At 37.2% G+C, this 25980-nt stretch overlaps 1 protein-coding gene across 2 annotated transcripts in view; it reads left to right on the top strand.

Annotated features, from left to right (window-relative positions):
• Positions 1-25250, top strand: part of col15a1b (collagen, type XV, alpha 1b) — a 54343-nt gene extending 29093 nt beyond the window's left edge. Inside the window, exons 3-42 of one of the 2 annotated variants that reach the window (XM_065276260.1) lie at positions 252-799; positions 3374-3448; positions 4296-4400; positions 5586-5694; positions 5880-5920; positions 6041-6223; positions 6376-6402; positions 7076-7129; positions 7262-7348; positions 7515-7577; positions 7665-7814; positions 9882-9935; positions 10013-10048; positions 11725-11841; positions 12375-12437; positions 12612-12647; positions 12929-12970; positions 13109-13171; positions 13445-13480; positions 14019-14102; positions 14214-14258; positions 15813-15848; positions 17899-17961; positions 18680-18760; positions 18837-18872; positions 19044-19097; positions 19194-19250; positions 19547-19606; positions 19718-19759; positions 20876-20900; positions 21126-21151; positions 21626-21715; positions 22201-22345; positions 23031-23077; positions 23190-23318; positions 23399-23494; positions 23613-23675; positions 23757-23954; positions 24087-24202; positions 24339-25250. In XM_065276260.1, coding sequence (XP_065132332.1) covers positions 252-799; positions 3374-3448; positions 4296-4400; positions 5586-5694; positions 5880-5920; positions 6041-6223; positions 6376-6402; positions 7076-7129; positions 7262-7348; positions 7515-7577; positions 7665-7814; positions 9882-9935; positions 10013-10048; positions 11725-11841; positions 12375-12437; positions 12612-12647; positions 12929-12970; positions 13109-13171; positions 13445-13480; positions 14019-14102; positions 14214-14258; positions 15813-15848; positions 17899-17961; positions 18680-18760; positions 18837-18872; positions 19044-19097; positions 19194-19250; positions 19547-19606; positions 19718-19759; positions 20876-20900; positions 21126-21151; positions 21626-21715; positions 22201-22345; positions 23031-23077; positions 23190-23318; positions 23399-23494; positions 23613-23675; positions 23757-23954; positions 24087-24202; positions 24339-24555 — 3599 coding nt within the window. In that variant the 3' untranslated portion in view covers positions 24556-25250. The remainder of the gene's footprint in view (positions 1-251; positions 800-3373; positions 3449-4295; positions 4401-5585; positions 5695-5879; positions 5921-6040; positions 6224-6375; positions 6403-7075; positions 7130-7261; positions 7349-7514; positions 7578-7664; positions 7815-9881; positions 9936-10012; positions 10049-11724; positions 11842-12374; positions 12438-12611; positions 12648-12928; positions 12971-13108; positions 13172-13444; positions 13481-14018; positions 14103-14213; positions 14259-15812; positions 15849-17898; positions 17962-18679; positions 18761-18836; positions 18873-19043; positions 19098-19193; positions 19251-19546; positions 19607-19717; positions 19760-20875; positions 20901-21125; positions 21152-21625; positions 21716-22200; positions 22346-23030; positions 23078-23189; positions 23319-23398; positions 23495-23612; positions 23676-23756; positions 23955-24086; positions 24203-24338) is intronic. The other variant, XM_065276261.2, reaches the window with a different exon arrangement.
• Positions 25251-25980: the final 730 nt, after the last annotated feature.

Raw genomic sequence — 25980 nt, 5'->3', positions numbered from 1 at the left:
ATTCGACCCCAGGGTACACACATACTGATAAAATTAATAGTTTAGATGCACTGTAAGTCACTTTAGATAAACATTTCTGCCAAATGTATAAATACAAATACTTGATATAGTTTGTTCCTGTGGTGTTGTGAATGCTCAACAGAGTTTTTAACTACAAGCCATGCAGATCTCTTCAGCTGCCATTTTGCATTTTAACTATTTGCCAAACACATTTGCCTACTTTTAATCATTTGTTGTCATTTTTATTTCAGAGAGAGCATCCAATGGTCACCTGGTCCTCACAGAGCTAGTTGGCGTTCCTCTTCCTCCTTCTGTATCTTTTGTTACTGGCTATGAAGGTTTCCCCGCCTACAACTTTGGGCCGGAAGCCAACGTCGGTAGACTGACCCAAATATTTGTGCCCGAACCCTTCTTTAGTGACTTTGCCATTATTGTTACCCTCAAACCCTCCAGCCCTCGGGGAGGGGTGGTGTTTGCCATTACCGATGCCTCCCAGAAGATTGTTCATCTGGGCTTGGCCCTGACACCTGTGGAGGATAAGACCCAGAAGATCTTACTGTATTACAGTGAGCCAGGCCCTACTGACACCAAGCAGGTGGTTTCTTTTAAAGTACCTGACATGACACAGCAGTGGAACCGCTTCACGTTGACAGTTGAGCGGGAGGAAGTCCGGCTCTATATGGACTGTGAGGAGTACCACAGTGCTACCCTGAAGAGAAGCAAGAAACCGCTCAGCTTTGAGTCTGGCTCGGGCATCTTTGTGGCTAATGCAGGCGGAACTGGTCTGGAGAGATTTGTGGTAGGTCACTATTTCACATTTCCATAGAAAACGGTCTGTGTTTGTTTATCGGTCTAGCTAGTGACTAATCTGATCTCTGGAATAAAAATTTTTCGGTTTTTAAAAGATGAAGGGAGACAATGAGCATGGATAACCGCTGTATGGATTTGGCAGCCAGGCAAGAATTCAAGGATCTGTAGCAAATATCTATACATTAATTTTACACAGTAACATAAGGTCAGTGTAATAGTTGATCTACTTTAACTATGATTTAAACTAAGGTCATTTACATGTTATTTATTGTACTTGTTATAAGAAATAATCTACTCTAGAGGGACTAACGGAAGTTAAGTTTGGTACACAAAAGCTTTTTGTTTTTGTTGTTGGCGCTAAAATGTCTACTTTTAGTGTGTGTGTGTGTGTGTGTGTGTGTGTGTGTGTGTGTGTGTGTGTGTGTGTGTGTGTGTGTACACATGTTTGTTTGTGTGTGTAATGTGTGGTCTTCAGTTTAGGAAACAAATGTCCCCACAAAGATACTAATACCAGTCATTTTTGACCTTGTGGGGACATTGTGGCTTTAAATTAGGAGTTCAGATGCAAAATTCTTGTAAGTGTGTCTAACATTTTTTATCAATTATCAGGCTGTTATGGTTAGGTTCAGTAATTTTTCTTTAATGGCAATGAAAATGTTATTAGTCAGTAACTGAAATGTCTTATTTTCACCAATGTCACTTTAAAAATTTCATTCAAATTTAACAAATTTGCCTTTCTTTTGTGCAAAGGGCATGCAAGCTCCACTTCTAAAAAATCTCTTTGGACAAAAAAGTAAACAATTTCAAAATAACTAAAGGTGCAAACATTGCAATTGATGAAAGTTATGTAAAACTGAATAAACCACACATTGAGGGCGTTGTGGGTCCAAGTTTATCCAATTAATCTTCCATTCACTTGGATGCTGCTGAAAATGGCGTTTAGGGGATTCTGCCAACAAATTAATATTTCTAAATGTCCGAAACTTAGCGGATTTGAAGCGAAAGTATTTGATGTTCATATAATATGTGCCAAGAGCATTTGGTTGTTTTCATCTAATTTTTGACAGTGGCTTTTGCATCTGAGCTTCTCAAATATGTGTGTGTGTGTGTGTGCGCGCGCACGTGCATGTGTGTAATTCCAAAAACGTTGAGTACAAACTATGATTATAGAAAACCAAAAGCCTATGCTGCCATTATATATTGTTAGTGTCATTTTATCAGTGTGTGTTATGTTTTTGATAATTTAATGTTGCTAAACGGTATAATTGTTATGGCTTGGTGTGAACAGAGATGACGACGACGACAACGGTTTGCACAAATAGGCTATATATCTTTTAATAAACAAAGAGGGTAATATAACTGAGATAAGGGAGGGAAACATGCAGGTACAACGAACAGAACTGTAACAATTATTGACCTGTTGACATTTTGAATTGATGTTGTATTGAAATGTACTGTATCAGGAGATATTAGGAGATATGGATATAGGAGAAATAGAAAATCATTACAGGACTATTTGTTTCCTTGTTTACCTACTGTAGCTGTAAAGTCTACAATACTAAGCAAATATCTAATTTTGTCCTCTGCCTCACTAATGAACGTTTTTTTTTTTGCTGGAGCAGCTTTATCAATATGTTAGTATGGGGAGGATGTCTTGACTCTTGTTATCATGGGAATTACATAAAAAAGTAGAAAACCTTTGTGATACATGGCATAATGCTGGATGGGCATCATGCAAGAAAAGAGGAGCAAGACCATGAACTTGTCACATAAAGATAAAGTCCAGGGTTCGATGACAAAAACAGTGATCGTACTAAAGAGCACTTAAACCTAAGGGGCTTGATATTGTATTATGTATACTGTAAAAAAAAAATAAAGGGAAATTTAGTGAGGCAATAAGCAGTTAATAAGGATCGACTATTACAAACAATATCACAAAAACAATGGGGAATCCAGGCATTAATGAGCAGACACTCTTGTTTGTTCCTCTTGTGGCACAATATAAAATTATTTATTTTTGTTGCCAGTTTGTTTACTTTCCCACAATTTATGCTACTGGTGAAAGTTATTGTGTTATTACAGTAAACATTATCTGTTTTAAAATGAAGTTTCACCTGTTATTGTTTTATGGTTGTTTAGACCGTGACATTTCACAATGCCTTTTATAATGAAAGTTGCTGATGGCAATCATAAATCTCTGTTGTACTATGATGAAAGTGTAGCTAAAAAAAACATAAAATACTACTGAGAATAGCAGGGGGAGTTCATATGAAGGCCTGCTGATAATTGCTTAAAACTTATTACCTTCACTTATACGCCGCTGGCACTTTACAGACCCCTGGATGTATCTGTGCTGTCATGTCCAAAAAAGCTGTCTGCTGCTGTTGGAATTGAAATAAGAACAAAGACATCTCTGTCTGCATACAGCGTTGCTCCAGGCAATGGAAATTTATAGATGTGATTGCAATATAATTAACCACTTAGTATTCTGAAAATATACAGCAATTTTTTTATTTATTTTATCTTCAATGAAAAACTAACTCTCATGTATCTCTCTTCTCAGGGGTCCATCCAGCAGTTGGTAATAAAACCAGACCCAAAAGCAGCTGAAGAGCAGTGTGAAGAAGATGATCCTGGAGTAAGTGCATCCTTTCTACTCTCCCTGAGGAGTATTGCTTCCCTTTCAAAAAGTACAAATGTTGCACCTTAAGAGTATTTAATATTAGTACATCAGAGTTATATACTCGTAGGGCTGTAATTATTAATCGTGCAAATGCGCGTTTTCTCAATGAATGAATTTGAATGAATTACGGTGAAATCCCGGCACATCCCAAAGCCAGGGGGCACTTTCGTGGGGGCGCTTTTCGGGCAATATTTTGAATGATTTTGTTTAACAAGTGTTGCTTTTTTAAATGCACGTTATAAACGACTCCGACTCACAATGATTTTAGATTGATAAGTACTTCCTACTGACCAAATGCCGTAGTACATGCACAAGCTGTGCATGAAACACAGAATCGCAGCCTTGCGATTCAGAATCGATTTCAGACAGGCATTTTTAATGGGACACTATACCTGAATGGTACTAATATTAGGACCTTTATAAAGGGTACTACCCCGGTGACAACGGGGGCCATTTTTGACCATTTCTTCTGACAGTGTTCCATTGGTAGGCTAGTTGCTACTTATTTATAAATAAACCACTCCTTGTGTTCTGGAAATCATCAGCTCTCCTTCAAAATAAATGACTGCCTGTAATTGCTGGCAATGTAAAACTTTTTTTGGGTTTTTTATTAGAGAAGCCTTGCCGCTTGTCCACCGTGCCAGATCAACCCATCAATCAATGCCAAACAATCTTGCCTTCCCACAGCATTCCTCTACAACCCGCCATTTAAAACTCCACTTTAGTGTGGCACGCCCTCTTGTGGTAGAGTCATCTCATCTGTAAGTTACACAGCAAGTTTGTTGTTTGTTTGTGGTTGTAGGCCTCAGGGGACAGAAGTGGTGACGGTGAATATTATGATGAAGAAGACCACGGCAAACGTGAGAACATCGATAGTGGGACACACAAGGGCCAGAATAAAGAAAAGGTTTAGCAAAAGCACCTGCTTACACACTTTAACCCATTATCCAATACAGTAATTACAGTACATTGTTTTGATAATGAAATGTATTAAACAGATTATTTTCTGACCAAGAGTAATGCGTATTAGAAAGAAATTATTTTTTAAATACTTTTCTAGTGCATTTTATTAACAGATTATTTATTATTTGCACACATCCATTATTGTCTCAGAAAAGTCTATAATAGTTTTTCATTCAAGTTTGTGTGGAGGGCTTTAGATGCATCACAATGAAAGGAAAACTTTCTGTGAGTAGGAAATGTTGTAAGACAAAGCTTTATTTGTATTGACCTATAAACTAAGAGGTTATTTCTCTATTATAAGGAAATTATTTATAATCACATTTTGTTAACAGAAGCATAAAAGAAATTCATTTTTTTCCTCCAATCTCATCAATATGCATTAACAAAATGTTATGCACCATTATGTGTCCCAGTTTTGCTTTCCGAATGCTCTTTAAAAGTAAGGTGTGCGCATTTTTCAGTTTAACACCAGCTGTGGTTATTTACTCATGTTACTCAAAATCCATATTTTCTTTTAGTACTTTTTATAATGTTCTCCCTTGCCCTTTCAATACAACGAAAGTGAATACGACAGTGGCTCTCTATCTTCAAAATAAAGAAATAGGCCCAATTTTAAAGTTAATCGTAGAAAATTGCACTCTCCATCCCTGTCAAATCTCATCTGTGTTTGAGTTCATTCAAATATGGTTGATTTAAACACATGACAGAAAATAAGAGAAATGTGAGAGGCAGACATTTAGTGTCACCTGTTTTGATAGACTAACAAATGGGTGTTTTTGTGTCAGCTAGTGGGACGCCAGCATTACAAAGAGTCTTTTGTATTTTCAAACCATTGCTTTGTTTGTGTAAGTGGTTAATCATGTCTATTACTAGCCCAACCAATGGCATGCACTTGGGGCTGGACTACCAGTTTGTCCGACCATTTGGAGTATTTAGGATATGCAATCTATTTAGGAAACCATTACTATTTTGAAATAAATGTGATACTGCTAGTAAGTTTTTCATTTTTAAATTGTTTTGATGAAATGCATTTGTTTTTGTAAAGTATATTTTCATGAATAATAAAGACACACAGTATTAAAGACTGTGGTAGATCAGTTTGAAAAAATATGTTTCTGTTATGCTTCAGTCACATGGGCCCACCTCTCCTGTGCAAGCCCCACCCACTCTGCCACCCGATGTGGATGATGGTGACTTCTCAGGACATGTGACCCCTATAGATGAAAGGCTGTTTAGGGGTGAGAGGAAAGTCTTTAATTAAAATTTAAACAACAAATGGCGTTATTCAACGACAGTGATCTTTTATTATCAGATTATATATTTTAAATGCATCTTTTGTGTGACTATTTGGTAAATTTGAGTATTAAAAATATTAACATGGTATATGATTTCATATAGATATATTGTTTGTTAATTCTTATAGGGACATACAAAACAGATAAAACAGAGGAGATTACTAGGAATGTAAGTACCAATATTACAAAAAAATAAATTCACCATGAAGTTATTTATAAACTAAAGTTATTTATGAACTAATGATGGGTAATGCTCTTATAATTATAATTAAGTTTTCCACTTTCCCAGGATTCTGGCCATGGACATAAAGGGGAGCGTGGAGCACCTGGATCTCCAGGCCCTCCGGGTCCTCCTGGACCACCTGGACCTACTTCCACACCCAAACATACAGATCAACCTGGACAGAGAGGCCCACAAGGTCCAATTGGTCCACCGGGAAAACCAGGCAGGCCAGGAAATGCCGGACAACCTGTATGATTATTTCCTTTTTATGATTAGACAATTATTGTTAAATACTATATGCACTGATCAACTTTTTCGGAGGGATATGCTTAAAATATCTAACAAAATGCCTTTACTGTACATCTCAGCTACTTTTCTAATGTCTTATCTATGTTTTACAGGGAAGCAAAGGTGAAGAAGGAAACCAAGTGAGTTAAAATCCTGAGTTTGAGGTGGAGGAAATCTGTTAAGTCCAGTATTGAACAACACTATATTGACACATTTATGTTGGGTAAAAGATAAATTACAGCCAGCCAGTCATTATTGCAAAATATAAATCCATACAGGGTGATCAGGAGCCTAATGTAAAGCAGAGGTGTACCCATGTACTTTGTAAGGAACCATGTAGTGATACAAGAGATCCTAACACAATATATGTGAGATTAGGGACACTGTAGCAATTTTCTTTTTTTTTCTTTTTCTGATAATATTATAATTTATATAATATATAATTTATGTGACATTGTTAAAGGGATAGTTCACCCAAAAATTATTGCACAAAGAAAGATATTTTGAGGGATGTTTGTATCTAAATTGCTCAGAAGCCCCATTGACTTTCAAAGTAGGAAAAAAGAATACTATGGAAGTGAATAGGGGTTAATGATCGCTTTGGTTTCAAAATTTCCTCAAAATATTTTCCTTTGTGCTCATCAGAACAAAGAAATGTAAATAGGTTTGTAACAACATGAGAGTGAGAAAATGATTATAGAATGAACTATCCCTTTAACTAACAGATATCTGCATACCATATAAAATGTAAGATATACCTTGAGCTTCTGGCCTCAGCTTATCTTAATAAAAAAATTCATGGGTCTCTATCAGGGACCACAAGGACGTCCAGGACTGTCTGGTGAGTCTGGGATGAAAGGGGAGAAGGTAAGAAAACCTGCATTTAAATGTCCCATATGTGATTCTTTATAATATTATCATGCACTGAGGACTTGCTTCTCTTGGTCTTTTCAAGCTTTAAAATGAAATGTTAGTAAAGCATTTATTGTTTTTTTTTAGGGTGATCCTGGAGTGGGTCGGACTGGACCACCTGGTCCACCAGGGCCTCCTGGACCATCAGGCTCCTCCAAACCAGTCAAAGTTCCAGTGAGTATATTACACACAGTGTGTTGCTTTATGCATTGTCCCACATTGATAAAAATGTTGAGATACTGGCATTTGTTTTTAAAGCATAGCATTGTTTCTCATAATGAAGCATTTAACTACTGTAAAATCTATTTATCCATTCATATGTATCCTTTCCTAATGCCAGTATGGATTTGATGCTATCAGTTCTGGATTTGGGGATGTTGACATTGATACAGAACTTCTTAGAGTAAGTTAATTGTAAAAATGTTTTGCAGTCATTTGATAAGGATAAGCAAAACAGATTTATCTCTATAATAGAAATGTGATATTCTAGGGTCCACCTGGCCCTCCTGGGCCTCCAGGTAAACCTGGACCCCCTGGTCCTCAAAGTCCATCAGGAGGAATGATCCCCGGACACCCTGGCTTACCAGGAACCCCTGGCAAAGATGGACTAGATGGGCTTACTGGGACACCTGGATTTCCTGTGAGTATAAAAAATGGTCGCTAAAAATCCTTTTGAACGCATTTCACATTTTATACGAGATGGTCTCTAATCTATTTATCCTGTGGGTCATGTCATCTCATATCGCACATCTAATGCTTAATGCACACATGAATAATGAAGCACTATGAATATTAATAGTAACTCAGAGCAGCTGATAAATGATTCAGTCCTTGTCAGAGCTCCTCAAGAACTCCTAGTGCTGTTAAATGATGGTTTTACCACACTTCTCAGTTCATTAATTAATTTTTCCTTTCTTCGAATCTTTTTTAATTCAACAAACCCACATGGCAGCTATTTGCGGACTGGTTTTGTGGATCTGGTACTGTTTCTGGGTTTAGCTCAGGTTATAGTAATGAACAGAAAAAAGACAAAATTTTCTCTCTACAATGCCACATTATTCTCATTTGCCTGAATCAGTCTGAGATTTGAATAATGCTAGATTTACGATGCGTGTGTGGATTTATGGTTTACCTTAATCTTACTGTATATTAAGTCTTCTGCCAAATACTTTTCATGACTTTCCATTACAAATGTATGGCCACGGGACTTCTCTGTAATTCTTAACAAGCCACCAAGGTCTCTTCTTATTCCAAGTATAAATAAATGATGAGCTTAGATGCAAAAGCCGCTCAAAAATAAGATAATGATATTAACCGAATGCTGAATATGTTCGCCAAATACATTCGCTTCAAATCTGCTTAATCTCAGCCTCAGGCCATTCAGAAATGCTGGTTTGTTGCCAAAATCCTTTTTTTAGCAAAGTCCTCTAAGTGCATGAAGATAAATTGCATAAACTATTAGTGATGCACCGATGTATCGGCCGCCGATATTTATCGGCCGATTTTTGATGAATTTGAAACCATCGGCATATCGGCAATAGCACGAGAAAGGCTGATACCGATTGTTTATTAATCAACTGCATAAAGAAATCCATTATATGTAAAAAATGAGTTAATGTTCTTAATAAAATAAATGCTGAATAGCAAAAACCACCTTTGAAGGTTGTCATGCTGTCTTTTTATATTTGTTTTAGCTTAATTTGTGCCTCTCTTATTATGTTGGTCAGTTAAATGTTAATTAGATCCAATCCATGTTCAGTAAAAATAATTTGATGCAGAAATAACTAGCTATAAAACAACTGTATAGTATTGTATACAAGTGTTTAATATCGGTATCGGCCAGAAGTTGTCTGTTTAAATCGGTATCGGCCCAAAAAATCCTATCGGTGCATCCCTATAAACTATGGATTACATTCAAACTGATGTCCCTTCTTGTGAGTACTTGGACCTGAATACAACCCGAATGTGGCAGCCATGGATCACAGCACCCCCTAATGTGTGGTTCTTTAGTTTTACATTCTGACTTTCATCATTTGCAATGTTTCTACTTGCATTTAGTGATGTCTTGTCCAAAGCATTGGGATTTTTTTTAGAAGTGGAGGTTTTTGTAAAAACGTTTTGCAGCGAAAGACAAATTTGTTAAATACCAATGAAATGACTAAAGTGACATTTGTGAAAATAAGGCCTTTCAATTACTGACGAATAACCTTTTCAATGCCATTAAAGTGAAATTACTGAACCTAAATATAAGAACATGATAAAAATATATGTATATCTTTATAACACACTTGGAGGATTTAGCATCTGAAGTTCTCAAATCTCTTGTAAGCTTAAAAGTAAAATAGTTAATTTTTAGGTGTAGTGTAGACTCCACTGTATTCGGTTTGAAAGGAAATCTGTAGTAAGACTGGAAGAGTTGCAACCAGAAGCTATATAGAGGTTTATTTTCTTTGTGGAGCTGTGCTGAATTTAATGAATGATGGAAAATTCTGTCTTTTTAGATTGCCTGCTTCTACTAACGGTTTGGACAACCATCGACACAAAATATTGATATGTGCTCTTTGAAATTTTGATTTACTGCATAATCAAATGTGATTATGTAAACAAATAAAAGTTGTGTAGTCTAGGTGTTTAAAAACTGACTTTAAAGTCATCAAAGTATTTGGTCACATCATGAGCATGTGTTTTGATATTTTCATCTTTAAAGGGTATTCCTGGTAAGGAAGGAACAGTAGGACCACAAGGACCAAAAGGAGACAAAGTATGAACATTTTCACTTTTTATAAAAGAAGAACTCACTATTGTATAAAACTTTCAACTTGTAACTCTCGTTCACAGGGGGAACAGGGACTAAGAGGACCCCCTGGACCAAAGGTATGCAAAGTAGCCTATATCCAGTCTTTGGACCCATTCTAAAAATCATGCTGAAATAAGGTTAAAACTGTCACCCGTTCTGTGTAAGGAACGCCTGAGTTAACTTTAATATTTGGATATAAATTTTATCGAATCATGACTTCATGTTTATAGGATTTCTGTCATGAAACATTTACATTTTTATAATTTTATTTTATAAAACTAATATTATTGCATTCATTTCGTCATTGCATATGCATTTAAGAGTTTCCCTTTCAGACGCCAAATTTTTGGGAGGCGATTATTTAAATAACTCAATGCTATTTACTAATGTTTGCGCGTGTGTTATGACTGGTATTTGCACAATTGTTTAACGCCAAAATAAGCATGTCTTAATTTAAACATGATCTCACGTAAAGTCGTGTTATAGTAACGCAAAAGTTGTCCATGTCCATCGCAAGAAATTCCGCTTTTTTTCATGCCTTGAGTACGAAGTTCTTTTTGTGTCACCTGCACGACTTTCCGTAGTTTTTTGTGTGCGTTGCACAACTTTTTTGTGTGTCATTTTATGTATTGTTTTCTCTTTATTTTCCCTATTTTTAAATCATTATTGCCTGAGGTTGGAGATTTGGGGTTTGGGTTAGGATGTACTTTTATTGATTGGTTTCTACATGTTTCTCTTTCGCTTTTAAAACTATTCTCGCCTGGAGTTGGGGTTAAAGTTGGGGATTTGGTTAGGATGTCTAAAAATGTAACAGGAAGTGAATCTAACACCAAGTGACAATGGAAAAAAAATAAAAATAAAAAACAATGAGAAAACAATACATACAGTAAAATGAAACGGAAAAAAAGTCGTGCAACAGACACAAAAAACGATTTATAGAATTTTTTGCGAGTGACAAGAAAAAGACATTCGAAAAAAACTATTTTTGCGTGACTGTAACACGACTTTCCGTGAGATCAGTCTATACTTAAATTACCTTGCGCGGCAATTATTGCAAAAAAAGAGGCATCACAGAGAGCAGAGAATGCGTCATACAATACAGAGGATTGTTTTAATATTTTTAACATGCAACAGTTTATTTGAAATGCCAGATGATCATATTATTCAAAAATATAGTTTGACGAGCCATGTTATTTTTTAATGAAAGGAAATAAAATAGGAATCACTAAGAGAAGTCACACAACATCAGACGTTTCAAAACTTTCAACCTTCATTTTTTTGTCCTCCAGTTCTTTCCAGTGTACTATGGCTTTTTGAATTGCCCTATTTAGTAAACCTGGCCCTTAAACTGCTATAACAATTTTACCTCCAGACACTTCAGTGATAGACCTTAAATTGTCTTCTTTAAAACAAGACCAAGATGAGACTTCTACTCTAGACCAAAAAATGCCTGAGTTATATTCATTTGAAGGTGCACATTAACTTTTCACCCCACACTCGATAATTGGGGTGACAGTTATTGAGTTAAATTGACTTTTCCTTTTATCTAACTGTTTGCATGAACATTAAAATGATCAGTTATGCTATGTGGTAATGTTAATAAATGTTTTAAACAGAAGTTAATATTGTTTTAGAATATTGTTTAGAGTTGGTTGGCCAAGAGTCCCTTTGTGTGAAAACATTTGTTTCTCATTATAATTAAAAGACCATTTGATCTTTTTCTTGTTTTATATCTGTCCTGCTTGTCATACAGGGGGAAAATGGTGACCCTGGATCAAGAGGTCTACCTGGCCCCATGGGGCCAATAGGACCAAGGGGTTTACCTGGACCACCCGGTCCACCAGGCAACAAATATATGGACACTCTGAAGGTAGACATGAAAAATTTATTTAATAACAATACATTTAATTTACCAATTTAGTAAAAGATTTTTAATACTGATATGCAAATAGTGATTCGAAGACGTGGAGAAGGTAGTGTTTTGAATTAATCCAAATGATCTACCGGATTATCAAACTCTACTTTTTGGAAGTCCCAGATGTAAAAAAGTTCTCAACATTATGGGGAGGTTTCCCGGACATAGCTATCCTAGAGTAAAATGAATGTTTCAGCTGCCTTATATCTGACCCTATGTGCTCTAACCTTCAAAGCAGAGAATTGTAAAACAAACAGATATTTTTATCTTAACTGCAGGTCATGCGCACAATTTAAGATTTCAGTCTCTTAGGAGAGCTTTATTGCTTTAGATTAATGTAATTTCTTTAAAAAACCTCAAACATCAGGTTGTCAAGTTCAGCAAAAAATAACTTTATTTTAAACCTTACCTTTTGTATTTCTAAGAAAAAGCATTTGAATTGGTTTAGTCTTTATAAAACTAATCTAATAAGATGATTTAACCTACAGGACTTGGAGGGTTCTGGTGAAAGCGGGTTATTTCTTGGAGCAGGAATTTTAAATGGCCACAGAGTAAGTGTATTAGACCATCAAAACTATTATTTATCATTTATCAAATTCTATTCACTATTCACACGTCAAGGTGAATTCATCATACACTGGCTGGAGCTCTATAGCTCCTTGTATGGGTTACAACCTTGATTTATTTGTTGAATGGCCTATCATATTTTCTTTCTTATTTTTCAGGGACCGCCTGGGCTTCCTGGCCCACCAGGACCTCAGGTTTGTTTTGAAATAAATGGTATGATGTAATATGATTTTATTTCCTTTACCCCAACCTTGACCACCAGGTAAAGCGTACAATTTATATAACAAATCAAACTACCTTAAAATTTACTTTACGGCCCTGTGTGGTGTCCTTTTGCTTTTATTTTTCCCTTTTCACTCATTCCAGTTTATTATTTTTAGTGTGTGTGTGCATGTGTATATATTTGTATAAGACTAAGTAAAAAGACATACGAGTTTCTGTTAATCTCATAGTTAGTCTATTTCTTTTCCTGTAGGGACGTCCTGGTATTGATGGAGCTGCTGGTTTGACCGTAAAGGTCTGTCAAACTATATGCACACGAATCATGCTAAATACCTAAATGAAATCGCACTATACAACGTATCATAAATAGATAGTTTTGATTAAGTTCACAATTTATTAGTAAGTCTTCTCTGTGATCCATGTCTCCATTCAGGGTGAGCCTGGAGCCCCAGGACCTAATGGAGAACCAGGAGTAGCTGGGTTTCCAGGAGCCATAGTAAGTGTTCTAGTGCTGGCTTTTCTTTCTTTATTCTGTTTTTTTAACACAAGCGACATAAGAGAAATATTATATTTATAAATTTTAATTACTCTGAAGAAGGCATAAAATAGCCCGGCCATTTGATAAGTAACACTGATACATGGATGGCATTCTGATGCTATGTAAGTAAGTTGTTCTCTCAGACTACTAGTTGTGGCACAATAAAAATGATAGTAGTTATTTAATAGTTTATTAATAGTTATTTGAATTTCACCTCATTGCTGTGAACAGGGGCCGAAGGGGGAGAAGGGCAGTCAAGGAGAGAAGGTAAAGATTTTATTGTTTACATGAATATATTGTTTGAGCCATATGTCTATAGGAAAAAAATTAATCATTCATTATATCAGATGCATGCATATACAGTGATATTAAATAAAAGCTACATTTACTATACCGGTACTGTAAATCACTACTGCACTTATTTAGACTTGTTGTTGTTTAACTTCTTTAATAACTGCAGGCAAACTCTTAAAGTAATAGCTGCTTTCTTGTTATAGGCCTTAACCACTTTTCTTGCCATCCTTTACTGAACTGCCTCAAGCAAAGCTGTTCTTGCTCTAATAGAGTGAGCTGAACGTCAAACTAAGGCAGAATCATGTAATATTCATTTTAGTTACACAAAGCAGTGTTGTTGAAACTACAGTATCTTCTTCTGTTTGTTCAGTATAGGTTTGTTGCAGTGTATTTAATCATACTTTACATTAGGATGCATGTTAGCTTTACTTAAATGTATCAGTTGTATACTTAGTCTACTTAATCTTACCGTAATTTACATTGCAATTCCTGTATTCTGTAAATTCCCCAGGGTGAAAGAGGTCGTGATGGACTGAACATCATAGGACCACCTGGGCCTCCTGGCCCACCTGGACCCATACAACGTATCCAGGATGTAAGTATAAAGCCTTATCATTTGCTTGCCTGTTATGTGCCCTTACAATGAGTAGAAGACAATTAGTTTTGTGTGATATAAAAAAATATAATAAATGTGCTTTTCCTTCAGTTTCTTTTAAATGATACTAAGCTCAGAGGACCAGCAGGCCCTAGGGTACGTAAAGCACTGTTTTCACATCCTATCCCTCAAACACGCAAACTACTTAATTATTTCTTAATTTAGTCCACTCCAGAGAGATGTACGTTTTAGAGAAGCCAGCTTCATTTAACTCATCACTTTCAGCAACATAACTGTGAAAAAATTAAGTGTTTGAACATTAAAGAGTTGTAATTCGAGAGCATTCATTCAAGCCAACACAGAGAAAGTGTATGTGAAAGATATAATAAAATAAATTGGATGTTAAGGTTTTGTATGTTAATATCACTTAAAGGTGGGGTGCATTTTTGGTGCTTTTCCATTGCATAAAACCCCACGGTGTGTGTGTCGGGTCAGCTTAGTTTTGTGAGCTTTTCCATTGGGTGCAGTACGTAGTACCCAATACTTTTTTTTTGTACCACCTCAGTCGGGGTTAAAAGCGACTTGAGCTGATACCAAAACGTGACACGAAAACAATGTAGATCACTTATTGGTCTGAGAGAATCGTTACTACCAGCGTCATCGCTATAATGTTAAAGACTGGACTGATGCCACGGGTGTTTGTACAGAAACTGTCATGTGAGACAGAGGAAGTGCTAAACGCGATGTGCAAACATCTATTTGTGGTGGTCAATTTTAATTTTGTGGCGGACTGAGAAATAAATGTATGGGAATGCAGAGTCCTGCAACTGGTCGGGTACCCACGGATACCCGCATAAAAGTGTCTAAAACGGGTGGATTGTGACATTCCTAAAATTCACGGGCGGAGATGCGGGCGGATAATTAACTTGAAAATATGTGCAATATTTGTATGTCTAAATTACCATTACACGCACAATATATGACATTTGACCCATCACGTCACCACCATTGCGACAGTGCGCAACATTTGTTGATGCTTCTTGTAGCCTAGTTGGAGCGAGCGTTGCAGGAGTTGCATAAAGTTTTGCCGTTGATAGCAGAAAAACTGGGAACGTCTTCTCTTAGAAAGCACTCCAAAAATGGACCCATGCAGGACTCTGTGGGAATGAACAACGATGCTCTCACTTGTATTATGCCATGCTTTGGAAAAGGGAGTCGGGCGAGTACCAAAACACACGTGTAACCAATCAGCAATAAAGGGGGGTGTCTACTTACCGACATCGTTGCTTGGTTTGTGTGTGGGTGGGGTCTATCAAAAGAAGGTCCAGAATCTATTGGGGTAGGGGTGTGTTTGTTTAGGTGATTTCAAATGTCAACATTGGCTTTCAGAGATCATGCACCTCACCTTAAATCACTGGACATTGTTTTAAATGTTTTATTTAACTAATAATCTAGTTAAATGGTAATTACAAATTAATTTTTTTTAAGTATTGTTGATTGTTGTTCATAACACATTAACGAATATAAGCATATACTGTATAACCTTATTGTAGATTGTTACCAAAGATCTGAGCAAAGCAGCTATTTGCAACATGTTTTCCTGCAGCTTAAGACTTCTAAGTGTTTCCACAGGAACAGGAAGGCTTTTTTAAGCGTGCATGACATCAGTGACTTCTAATTGTTTGTTTGTTTGTATTGTATATGTCACAGGGTCCAGAGGGTTTGCCTGGAAAAGCAGGATTGCCGGTAAAAATATTCTTGATCTTTCTTTATATTTTTGCTTTAAACATAGTCTTTATATAATAAAAGTACTGATGATGTAATGAGTCAACCTTGTGTTCAAAAACCATTCATGCTGCAAATTAACATTTTTAGCTTTTTAAGATTCTTCCAGTTCAACCTCACAATGACCCCAAACTGTTTATAATGTGGTTACACTGTAAAAAAACTCAGTAGAAATTACAGTGTTACTTGCAGCTGGTTGCCGGTAACTTACCATAGATTTAAATTGATGTTATTTACTGGCAACATTTTGTTCAAAGTTAAATGTACATTAAACATTTACAAGTCTTTGTCCTTACAGAGTAAAACTAAAATAACAGCATCAAGCAAAGCATTCTGGAAAACAAAATCTGAAGCAAAAAACAGAAAAGGATGATGATGATTTATGGTTCCCAGAATGCTTTGCATGAGGCTGTTATTGTATAGTTTTATTCTGGAAAGATAAAAGGCCCTATTTTAAACGATCTGAAACGCAAGTGCGAAGCGCAAAGCGCAAGTGACTTTGTGGGCGGATCTTGGGCGCTGTTGCTATTTTCCCGGCGGGAGAAATAACTCTTGCGCCAGGCGCAAATCAATAAGGGGTTGGTCTGAAGTAGGTTCATTATTCATAGGTGTGGTTTGGGCGTAACGTCAAATAAACCAATCAGAACGCTATCCAACATTCCCTTTAAACGCAAGGGCGCAAGTTCCATGGCGGGTTGGTATTATGATGACGGATTTACCAGGCGCACGCCAGGAGCGGTTAACAGCCGAGGAGACAGACGTTCTTGTAAGAGCAGTCAAAGACAGAGAAGTTGTTTTGTATGGGGATAGGAGAAACCCGCCCAAATCAGCGTAGGTTAAACAGGTGTGAGAGGAAATAGCCACAATTGTCTCATCAGCTGGCATCCCTATCGTTGCGTCAAGTGCTACAATGATGTCAGGAGACGGGGGAATGCCAAGCTTGCCAGCATAAATCGGGCACGCAGTGTAACGGGAGGTGGATCTGCCTCTACACAGACGCCAGCAGAGGACATCGCTGCGTCCACCCTCACCGCTGAAAGGGTTTGGGGGCTTTGAAATTGGACCCAAAAAAACGCAAGCAAGGTCCAACCCCAAAGGTTTCTTATGAAAACATTTTAATTATTATTTACATAAAATAAACGCAATACAGCCACACAACAAACTTATGAAAAATTTTAATCGTTATTTGCATGAGAATTTTTTAACGCACCCACACAATACATAAAAACTATCACCACAATGCTCACCACTATGATTCCCCTTATCTCATGTTTTAATATTTTTTTTATTGTAACAATTTATGATTTGCAAAAATAACTGTTGCATCTGTGTAGATTAGATGCAAAGTGTGTGCGCGTTGTGCACGCTATACATTATGGTCAAGCATGTGCCCTTAAAATAGCATAATGAACCACGCGCAATGCGCCACTAACTTTAGACTAGTTTTTTTTGGTCAGTGGCGCAATTGTTTTTTGAAACTGCAAAATAGCATCAGGGGTGGTTTGCGCCGCAACACGCCTCCTTTTTTGCACTGAACCACCCAGGGAGTGCAAGTTCATTCCCTAGTTTGCCGACGTGCGTTTGTTGTGGGAAAAACCCGCTGTGCGCCGGTGCAAAATACGAATGATACATGCATCACTGACAAAGTCAATTGCGCTGGGTGCAAGATAGGGCACAAAGACTTAAATAAGTTAATATTTAAAATGTATTTACAGTAACTTTGAACAAACTCTTGCAAGTAAATAACATAAATTTAAATCTACTTTAAGTTACCACCAACCAGCTGCAAGTAACACTGTAATTTCTACGGATTTTTTTTATTATAGTGTATTACAATTTTAGTCCAGTGTTTTTCATAATTGGTGCAAATAATCACAATTAAATTTCAATTTCAAACAATCTTGGTTTTGTTGAGTTACTGTAATGAGGGTTAATTATGCTGCTTAGGGTTGTAAACTTGCAAAAAAAAAACAATGCAGTGGTGAAAACCATGTAATATTGTAATGATCAGGGCCCAAGAGGACCAAAAGGTGACATCGGGTTTCCTGGTATTCAAGGGCCTCCAGGACTAAAGGTACGAATTAAAAAAAAGTATGCTGAATGTTGCATTCACATCATGACAGAATTACTGTAATTATGAGATTCCACTTTGAGCTGCTGAGCACATCCTCGTACTAAAAAACGAGCAGTTTCTATGGAAACGCTAATAACCGCAAAATGACTTATGATGTATAGAGAACCCAGCTAAATGCTGCTGCCATTTTGTTTTTAAATAGTTTGCTTATATTTTGTATTGCCATGACAGTCAAGTGAGAGAAGTTATAGATTTTATATCATTTAAATATCTACATTGATGCAGTACATATCATTATGAAGCCCACATTGACCCTTTGTTTACTTTGTTTTGAAATGACATTTGAGTGTCAGGCTTTTATTTTATAAATGTTTTCCTAAAACTGAGCTGCTGTCTACTGCAGGTAAATGATCATGCTGTAAGCTAAAATGTTAAAATAAGATATTACCTCAAATAGGTATCCTGAGAACTCATACCTTTAAGTGGCAGCAAACAAATAAAGATATTTTATTCAGAGTAGTAGCCATTCAGAGTATATTTGCTACATTTGGTAAAAAATTTTGTAGGACAGGTTCTGGAGAAAGAATGTGTGGTTGAAGGGATGGCTGTGTCACAATTTCAACATATTTAATAAACTTTAAATTTTTACACACATTAATTATCAATTTAAATGTGCATCTATGTCTCATATAAATAACATTTATATCCCTCTTTAAAGGGGGACAAGGGGGAGCCAGGTGTATCTATAGCTGCTGATGGCTCTCTGATAACAAGCCTGAAAGGACCAAAAGGAATCAAGGTGAAAAAAAACAATTTACTTTGACACTTTCACTGTCCTTAAGTGGTCTGACCTTAACATTTGATTTACTTTGCAGGGTGACCGAGGGCGACCTGGGGAACTTGGGATTAGGGTAAGACACACCCTTACAAACATACAAATATCATAAAGACGATACATGGTTGTGGATGTAAAATATAGTGTCTGAATTCAGGTAGACTTTTTAACACTGCAATGTTGGTCAAACTGCCCCAATCAACCTGAATTCAAACTTTACGTATCTATTTTATCCTTTGATCTTCAGGGGCCAGTTGGACCACCAGGACAAAAAGGAGAATATGGAATTCCTGGTCGGCCGGTTAGGATTATTTTAGAATTTTTTGTATTCAAATTTTACAATCTCATAAATGATTATTTCCAATTACTTATTACTCCCTGCAATGTTTTCTTTTAGGGTCGGCCTGGATTCAATGGACTAAAAGGGGACAAGGGTGATGCTAGTGGTCCACCTGTAAGTAAATTATTATAATTATCTTAACATTTCATTTTAATGAGCCTGGATCGCAGCGCTGAATGATGAACAGTTCCAAAAAAACAGACTAGATCAATGCAGTGTACTGCACAACATATTACACAGTCAAAGCAGGGTTTTTTCCTATAATTCTTTATAAGTACTTCAGATGCCATAGCAGTGCTGACAACACATTCAAATAAACAATACTATCAGTGGCCACAAGTAAATTCTCATCAATGTTTGTGGCATGATGTTTTCATTGTTTCATATCTCTGTTTTTCTTGTTTTTTAAGGGTCCACCCGGTCCACCTGGTCCTCCAGGGCCACCAGGTCGAGTGATTGGCCTCAAAGGAGTAAGTATGGTCCTTTATGCAGAAACAAATTATATCGAGCAACTAATCATGGCTTGTCTGGCTTACAAAGTGTAATTTTCACAAAAGTCATGAAATGATTCTGCTTTGAAGACAGTTTTCCCAGTTCCTCCTAGACCGCACTGCAAAAACCCAGTAAGTTAATAAGTGAAGTCTTTGGTTGGTGGTTTGCTTCGGGTGTGCCGCATGTCATTGGCATGGCTCCTCCCCCTAATACACTAGCATCGCCTTCTTTTCTATCTTAAAGGAATAGTCTACCCTTTTGCCATATTAAACTATGTTATTACCTCAACCTAGACGAATTAATACATACCTTTTTTTTTATGCGTGTACTGTACAGCGCGTTGTGAATGTGTTAGCATTTAGCCTAGCCCCATTCATTCCTATGGTACCAAAAAAAAGTTTTATGCTGTGGCACCATACTTACTGGTATAACTCCTCATGTAACAGTCTTTAAATAGGGAAAACATGGAAGTGTTTTGTGGCTTCTCTGTTTGGTACCATAGGAATGAATGGGTCTAGGCTAAATGCTAACACATTCACGACGCGCTGTACAGTGCACGCATTGAAAAAAGATAGATATGTATTAATTCGTCTAAGTTGAGGTAATAACATAGTTTAATATGGCAAAAGGGTTGACTATTCCTTTAAGGTTGCTCAGGGTTATTGGTCTCTAAAACAGCATAAAACAGGCCTAATTTACAACCAAACATAAATTATATTTAATTTTGAGCTAAATTAATCTGAATAATGAAGAAGTTTGGGGAATAATTTAGGCTTGCAAATGCTATCACTTACAAACACAAGAAAGTGATCATGGTCTTTTAACCCAGTGGTTCTCAATTCCAGTCCTCGGGACCCCCCTCCAGAATGTTTTAGATGTCTCCTTATATGAAACACCTGATTTCACTCATCAGGCTCCTTAATTAACACTCTAACAAGCGGAGGAACTGAATCAGGTGTTTCATATTAGGAGACATCTAAAACATTCTGGAGGGGGGTCCCGAGGACTGGAATTGAGAACCACTGTTTTAACCCATCTCATCTCAGGCGCTCATCTAAGCTGACAGAAGCATGTTGCATTAGCTCTAACTGCTGGGCTCAACCGTAATGTTATTAAGGAATCCGGTGTGCAGTGTACATTGTAAAAAGCAGGCTTGATTTTTAAATTTCACATTAGATAGCATTTCCATCACATTCCATTCTGTCTAAAGCTTGGTCTAATTTCAGACGAAAATGTCTTTTTTGCAGGGCAACAACAGCAGTTCACAACAAGGTTAGAAATTAATTACACAAAACTATTTTTACGGCGATGTTTTATGTCATTTTGACCTGTTTTAAACAACAACAACAAAAAAAGATTTTTATGACTCACTTTAAGGCCAACCTGAAATTGTGATGTGAACTTGGCAATATATAATATAGTTATACATAAGTAAACTCTTAGTGCCACTGTAAGTCTGTTGGATTGATCTACTGTATATGTTCTTTATGTCCACAGTGTCTATGTTTCCTAATGGTTATACGGTAAGTTAACTCTCCCAGTTGTCACATATCATGTGAAATAAATATCAAGCAATTTTATATAAACCAATTGTGCACATACATACAGTGTAAAGCCATTCAAATTAATATTTATAATAACATGCATAAAAACTCCTACCTGGAATCAGTAAAACAACAGAAATAACATTTGGACCATAGTTGGTAATCTGTTTCCATAGCATTAGTTAGGTGGGGCTACCTCCCATACAGATATCTGAAATATTGTCCTATATGAACCTATTTGAGTGTTTTAAGTATAGTTCAAGATATCTGTGTGGGCTGTTTGCCTGAGTTCTGGCAGACAGAGGGATTATTTCAGAAACCTGATGGAAACAATCGTTGCTATAATAATTACATAATCTTATTCCTGATAACCTTACCTAAGAGTACAATCTTCTGTTGCAATATTCTTTACAATGAATGCTGCTGTTGATGATGCTGAATGTGTGTCTCAAGGGTGCTAAAGGTGATACTGGCTACAAAGGACAAAAGGGTGAGAAAGGAGAACCAGGGCCTCAAGGGCTCCCAGGAAGACCAGGCCCTGTGGTGAGTCTTCAGACAAAATCTAAAAAGTAATAAAAACTAATAGATGAATAAAGACAAATATCTCTGTCTTATTTAAACAAAGACCTAATTTAATTAGAGACGAGCAAACTGAGATGTCTGCTGGGTATATCAGTAAATGGAAACAATGAGAAAACACATTTGACAGTTCCTGTAAAATAATGAAGCAGTTTATAGTTCCTTGTAGTGATTAAAGACAGACACCTCATAGAGGCTTTCATTTCTGTAGGACTTTTAGGTCCACTGATGTGGTTTCAGGTGACCATTATCTGTTTTATCACATCACACCTGGATTTTGAGGTTAAGTAGTGTATGTAGAAGGGGCTTAAGTGGTTTAAGCAGAGGACAGCCATCATGGACCAGAACTTGAATGGCCGTTGGCATTGATGGCTTTAATAGATGTGGCTGCTCTCTCAAACACACTGTTTAGGATCCTTAATAAAACACTGTATATTTTTGCAATTTAGGGGCCTAAAGGTGACTCTATTGTCGGTCTTCCTGGTGAACCTGGGGCTCGAGGCCTGCCAGGACTACCTGGCTATGGCAGTCCAGGACCACAAGGGCCACCGGGACCTCCTGGGCCACCAGGTACCCCACCAGTGCATGGCTCAGGTAAAAAAAATCTTAAGGGCGATTTATAGTCGTGCGTAGGTCCTACGGCGTAGCTACGGCGTAGGCTATCCGTAGCCTCTGCGTAGCTCTGCGTAGCCTGACGCGCACCTCACAAAATTTCTAACAGCGTGTCGGCTCTACGCGGACCGCAAGCTCTGTGATTGGTCCACCAGAAACCCTCCCGTCAGGTTAAAAAACTGCGTCAGGTATTTCCGTTTGAGACGGTGAAAACAAAGATGAGCCAAGTTGAGGAGTGATTTAACTCAAACTGCAACATAAGTCGCTGTTTATTTACTTCCATCATTGCTGGTCTTCTCAAATTATACACAACAAGTTGCTATTTCTTCTTCGTTTGTGGGTTAACTTGCTTAGCTTCTTCTTCTGTGACGACTTCTGCTGCTACTGTGGTTACACGCGTGATTACTGCCAACCAGCGGTTTCGCGTGTGTTTGCACGTCGACGCGGACGGCGACGCACAAGTATAAATGAAAACCGACGCGGAACCTACGCCGTCGCTGCTACGCCGTAGGACCTACGCACGACTATAAATCGCCCTTTACTTATGACAGCAATATTGAACTTTTAAAAAGTTTTAGGCTTTACACCTGAAAGAATGCAGTGATGCTCATTAACTTTCTCATAAGCAATTTACTAGGCATTAAATTTTTGCATATTTTTTGATTAGCCGTAAGCCTCCCTGGACCTCCTGGTCCCCCTGGCCATGAAAACCCTGTAAGTCAGAACAGCAAACACTAATTCAATATAAACAATCTCAAAACGACTAAAAAAACTTTTAATTTTGTTGGTGCTTGTCCTGATTTGTCTATTTGTTTTGCCGGTATAGGTGAGCACATATAAAAACACTCAGGAAATGATGCGTGAGACCCATCAAGCTATTGCTGGCAGTATGGGATATGTTTTAGATAAGAGTGAATTGTACATCAGGGTACAGGAGGGTTGGAGGAAAGTGCAGGTATCTATTTTTTTTGTTCCTTCCCCTTCATAATGTCAATAGGGCTTATCGATATTTTTAATATTTAACTCTGTTTTTAGTTGGGAGAATTAATCCCAGTTCCTGAAGGCAATTCCTTTTTGTCACAAGGCCTTAGAAGACCCAGTGACCATAGTGTACCTAAAATAAACAGCGAGGTGTGTCATACATACAATACACTAATATATATATATATACAGTATATAGTACACATAGTATATATACTGTATGTGTATGTACATGTATATGTAAATAGCAAATCTTCCCCTTTTACAGGAGTTGAAGAACTTTTTGCCAAGCTACAATTTGCTCCCACACAGTGCACACACAGTGCCAGGGGTAAGATTTGCTTCAACCGTACTGCACTTTTAATTATAAGTGTGTAATGGACCAAGTTGACATGACCTTTGACCCTCTCAGTTGCACCTGGTAGCACTGAATGCCCCATTCTCAGGGGACATGCGTGGAATCCGTGGGGCAGATTATCAGTGTTACCAACAAGCCCGTGCCAGGGGGGCAACGTCCACTTACAGAGCATTCCTCTCCTCTCACCTGCAAGACCTCTCCACCATCGTAAGGAAAGGAGACCGCTTCAGCTTGCCAGTGGTGAACCTTAAAGTAAGAAACCAATTAATCTTGTGCTTGAGAAGGCACAGAGCGTCCATGCGGAAAATATTGAAATGAAAAGTTTGATGAAGTCATGCCTAAATCTAGCCTGTGTAAATGTAGTCTCACATCTGTCTTCCCCAGGGTGAAGTGCTTTTCAACAGCTGGATGGCGATGTTTTCCGGAGACGGCGCTGTTTTTGACCCGCTTGTTCCGATTTATTCTTTTGATGGACGAAATGTCATGACGGATCAGGCTTGGTAAACAGATTTTCTATTTTGTTTTGCCGACTCAAATCTATTTGCTAGCGTATTAATAACATAATTGTATGCCAATAGCAATTGGTTTCCAGCATTCATTGCGCTTGACTAACTGCACATATTACTATGACTCAAGGCCTCAGAAGCTGGTGTGGCACGGAACGAGTCCCACGGGCATCCGTATGACAACTAGCTACTGCGAGACGTGGAGGACAGGTGACATGGCGGTGTCCGGACAGGCATCTTTACTACAGACGGGCAGACTGCTTGGGCAGCACACACGTAGCTGTTCAAACCACTTTATTGTGCTTTGCATTGAGAACAGCTACATGCAGGACCCTGGAAGACAATAGACAGTTGGACTAACACCATTTACACTGCAAATGTAGGGAAAGCTGGACTATTGGGAGAAATATCCAATGTGCTCTTTTAAGAGCACATAGTTAGTTTTACTTCTACTCTGAAAATGATGTAAATATATATAAATCACTTACTGACATTGTTCAGTCTGCAACCCACTTACTTTCAAACAACTATTAGAATGCCAAAGTATACCTCAGCCAGACATCAACAAACAGGGGTAGATCTTATTAATACAAATGCACCACATTACTGTGTCTACTCAGATGGTTTATTTGTCCATAATTATTAACTAATACATTTTTTTTTACTCTAGAGACATTTTAAACTAAAAAAATTGATAGATGCATCTTTCTAAACAAGGTATAAGTTGTTTTAATGCACTGTATTAAAATTTGCTTTTTTTCTCACCCCTCTTATCTGTCAACTTCTTATCAGAGCATTTAACAGTATGTCTTGAATGATTAATTTATAATGTAAAAGCACATTAACACTAACTCCAGTCCATAATTCATTTTTAAATGCTGACCACATTATATCCCTTCAATCTGCTTTAGAATGTGCAACATATTTAGAAAAACAATTTTAAATTATAAGTTACAATGGTGTCACTTTTAGAAATCTGTTATGAGTATGTAACTTTTTACATATTTAAATGGTGCTCAGTGAATAAATGTGTTGTTTTATAGATATGGTTTATCTCTTTCTATCTCTTTACATATTAAGACTTTACAATTAAGAGAGAGGGATTCACTCTTTGTCTTCCTCAAGGGTAAACCCATCATCGCCTAAAATAGCTATTCGATCGCATTTTATATGAGGTCACAAGGGGGCAGAACAGAGACACATGAAGCTGTATTTTAAAACCGACAATAGAAAACACAGGGGCTGTTTCCCAGACAGGGCTTATTCTAGTCCCAGACTAAAATGTGTGTTTAAGATGCTTTAATAGATCAGTTTTATCTCAAATAAGTTTACAATATCCTAATTACCACTATGATGTATCCTTTATTACTTTTACTGTACATCGCACAAGTGCGACTTTGTAGTAATCATGCCTGTGTTTATCTCTGACAGCTCTTAACGGTGAAATAAACAGAAATATACTGTAAGTCTTATTTCGAAGATTCAAAACTGCTTTAACTAAACTAGGAAATAAGTATAATGTAGTGCACTAAGTGCAGATAACATGCTCATCAGTCTCTGCCTACAAGTTAAGTGGACAGTATCTGCCCTAGCTAGACTTATGCTTTGCAGACAGAGTCCTGTCATTGCGGGGCCCTTGAGTTTCGTCACACAGGTCGAAACCTCGTTCTGTCTATAGAAATAAAAATATATCTTTATCAGTAACAAGAAAATCTATTAACTCTTATAAATATATATATATATATATATATATATATATATATATATATATA

Source organism: Paramisgurnus dabryanus, chromosome 6, assembly GCF_030506205.2.
Source record: "Paramisgurnus dabryanus chromosome 6, PD_genome_1.1, whole genome shotgun sequence".
Lineage (NCBI taxonomy): Eukaryota > Metazoa > Chordata > Actinopteri > Cypriniformes > Cobitidae > Paramisgurnus > Paramisgurnus dabryanus.
The sequence above is the reverse complement of the archived record's forward strand: the minus strand, read 5'-3'. Positions and strand labels throughout refer to the sequence as shown.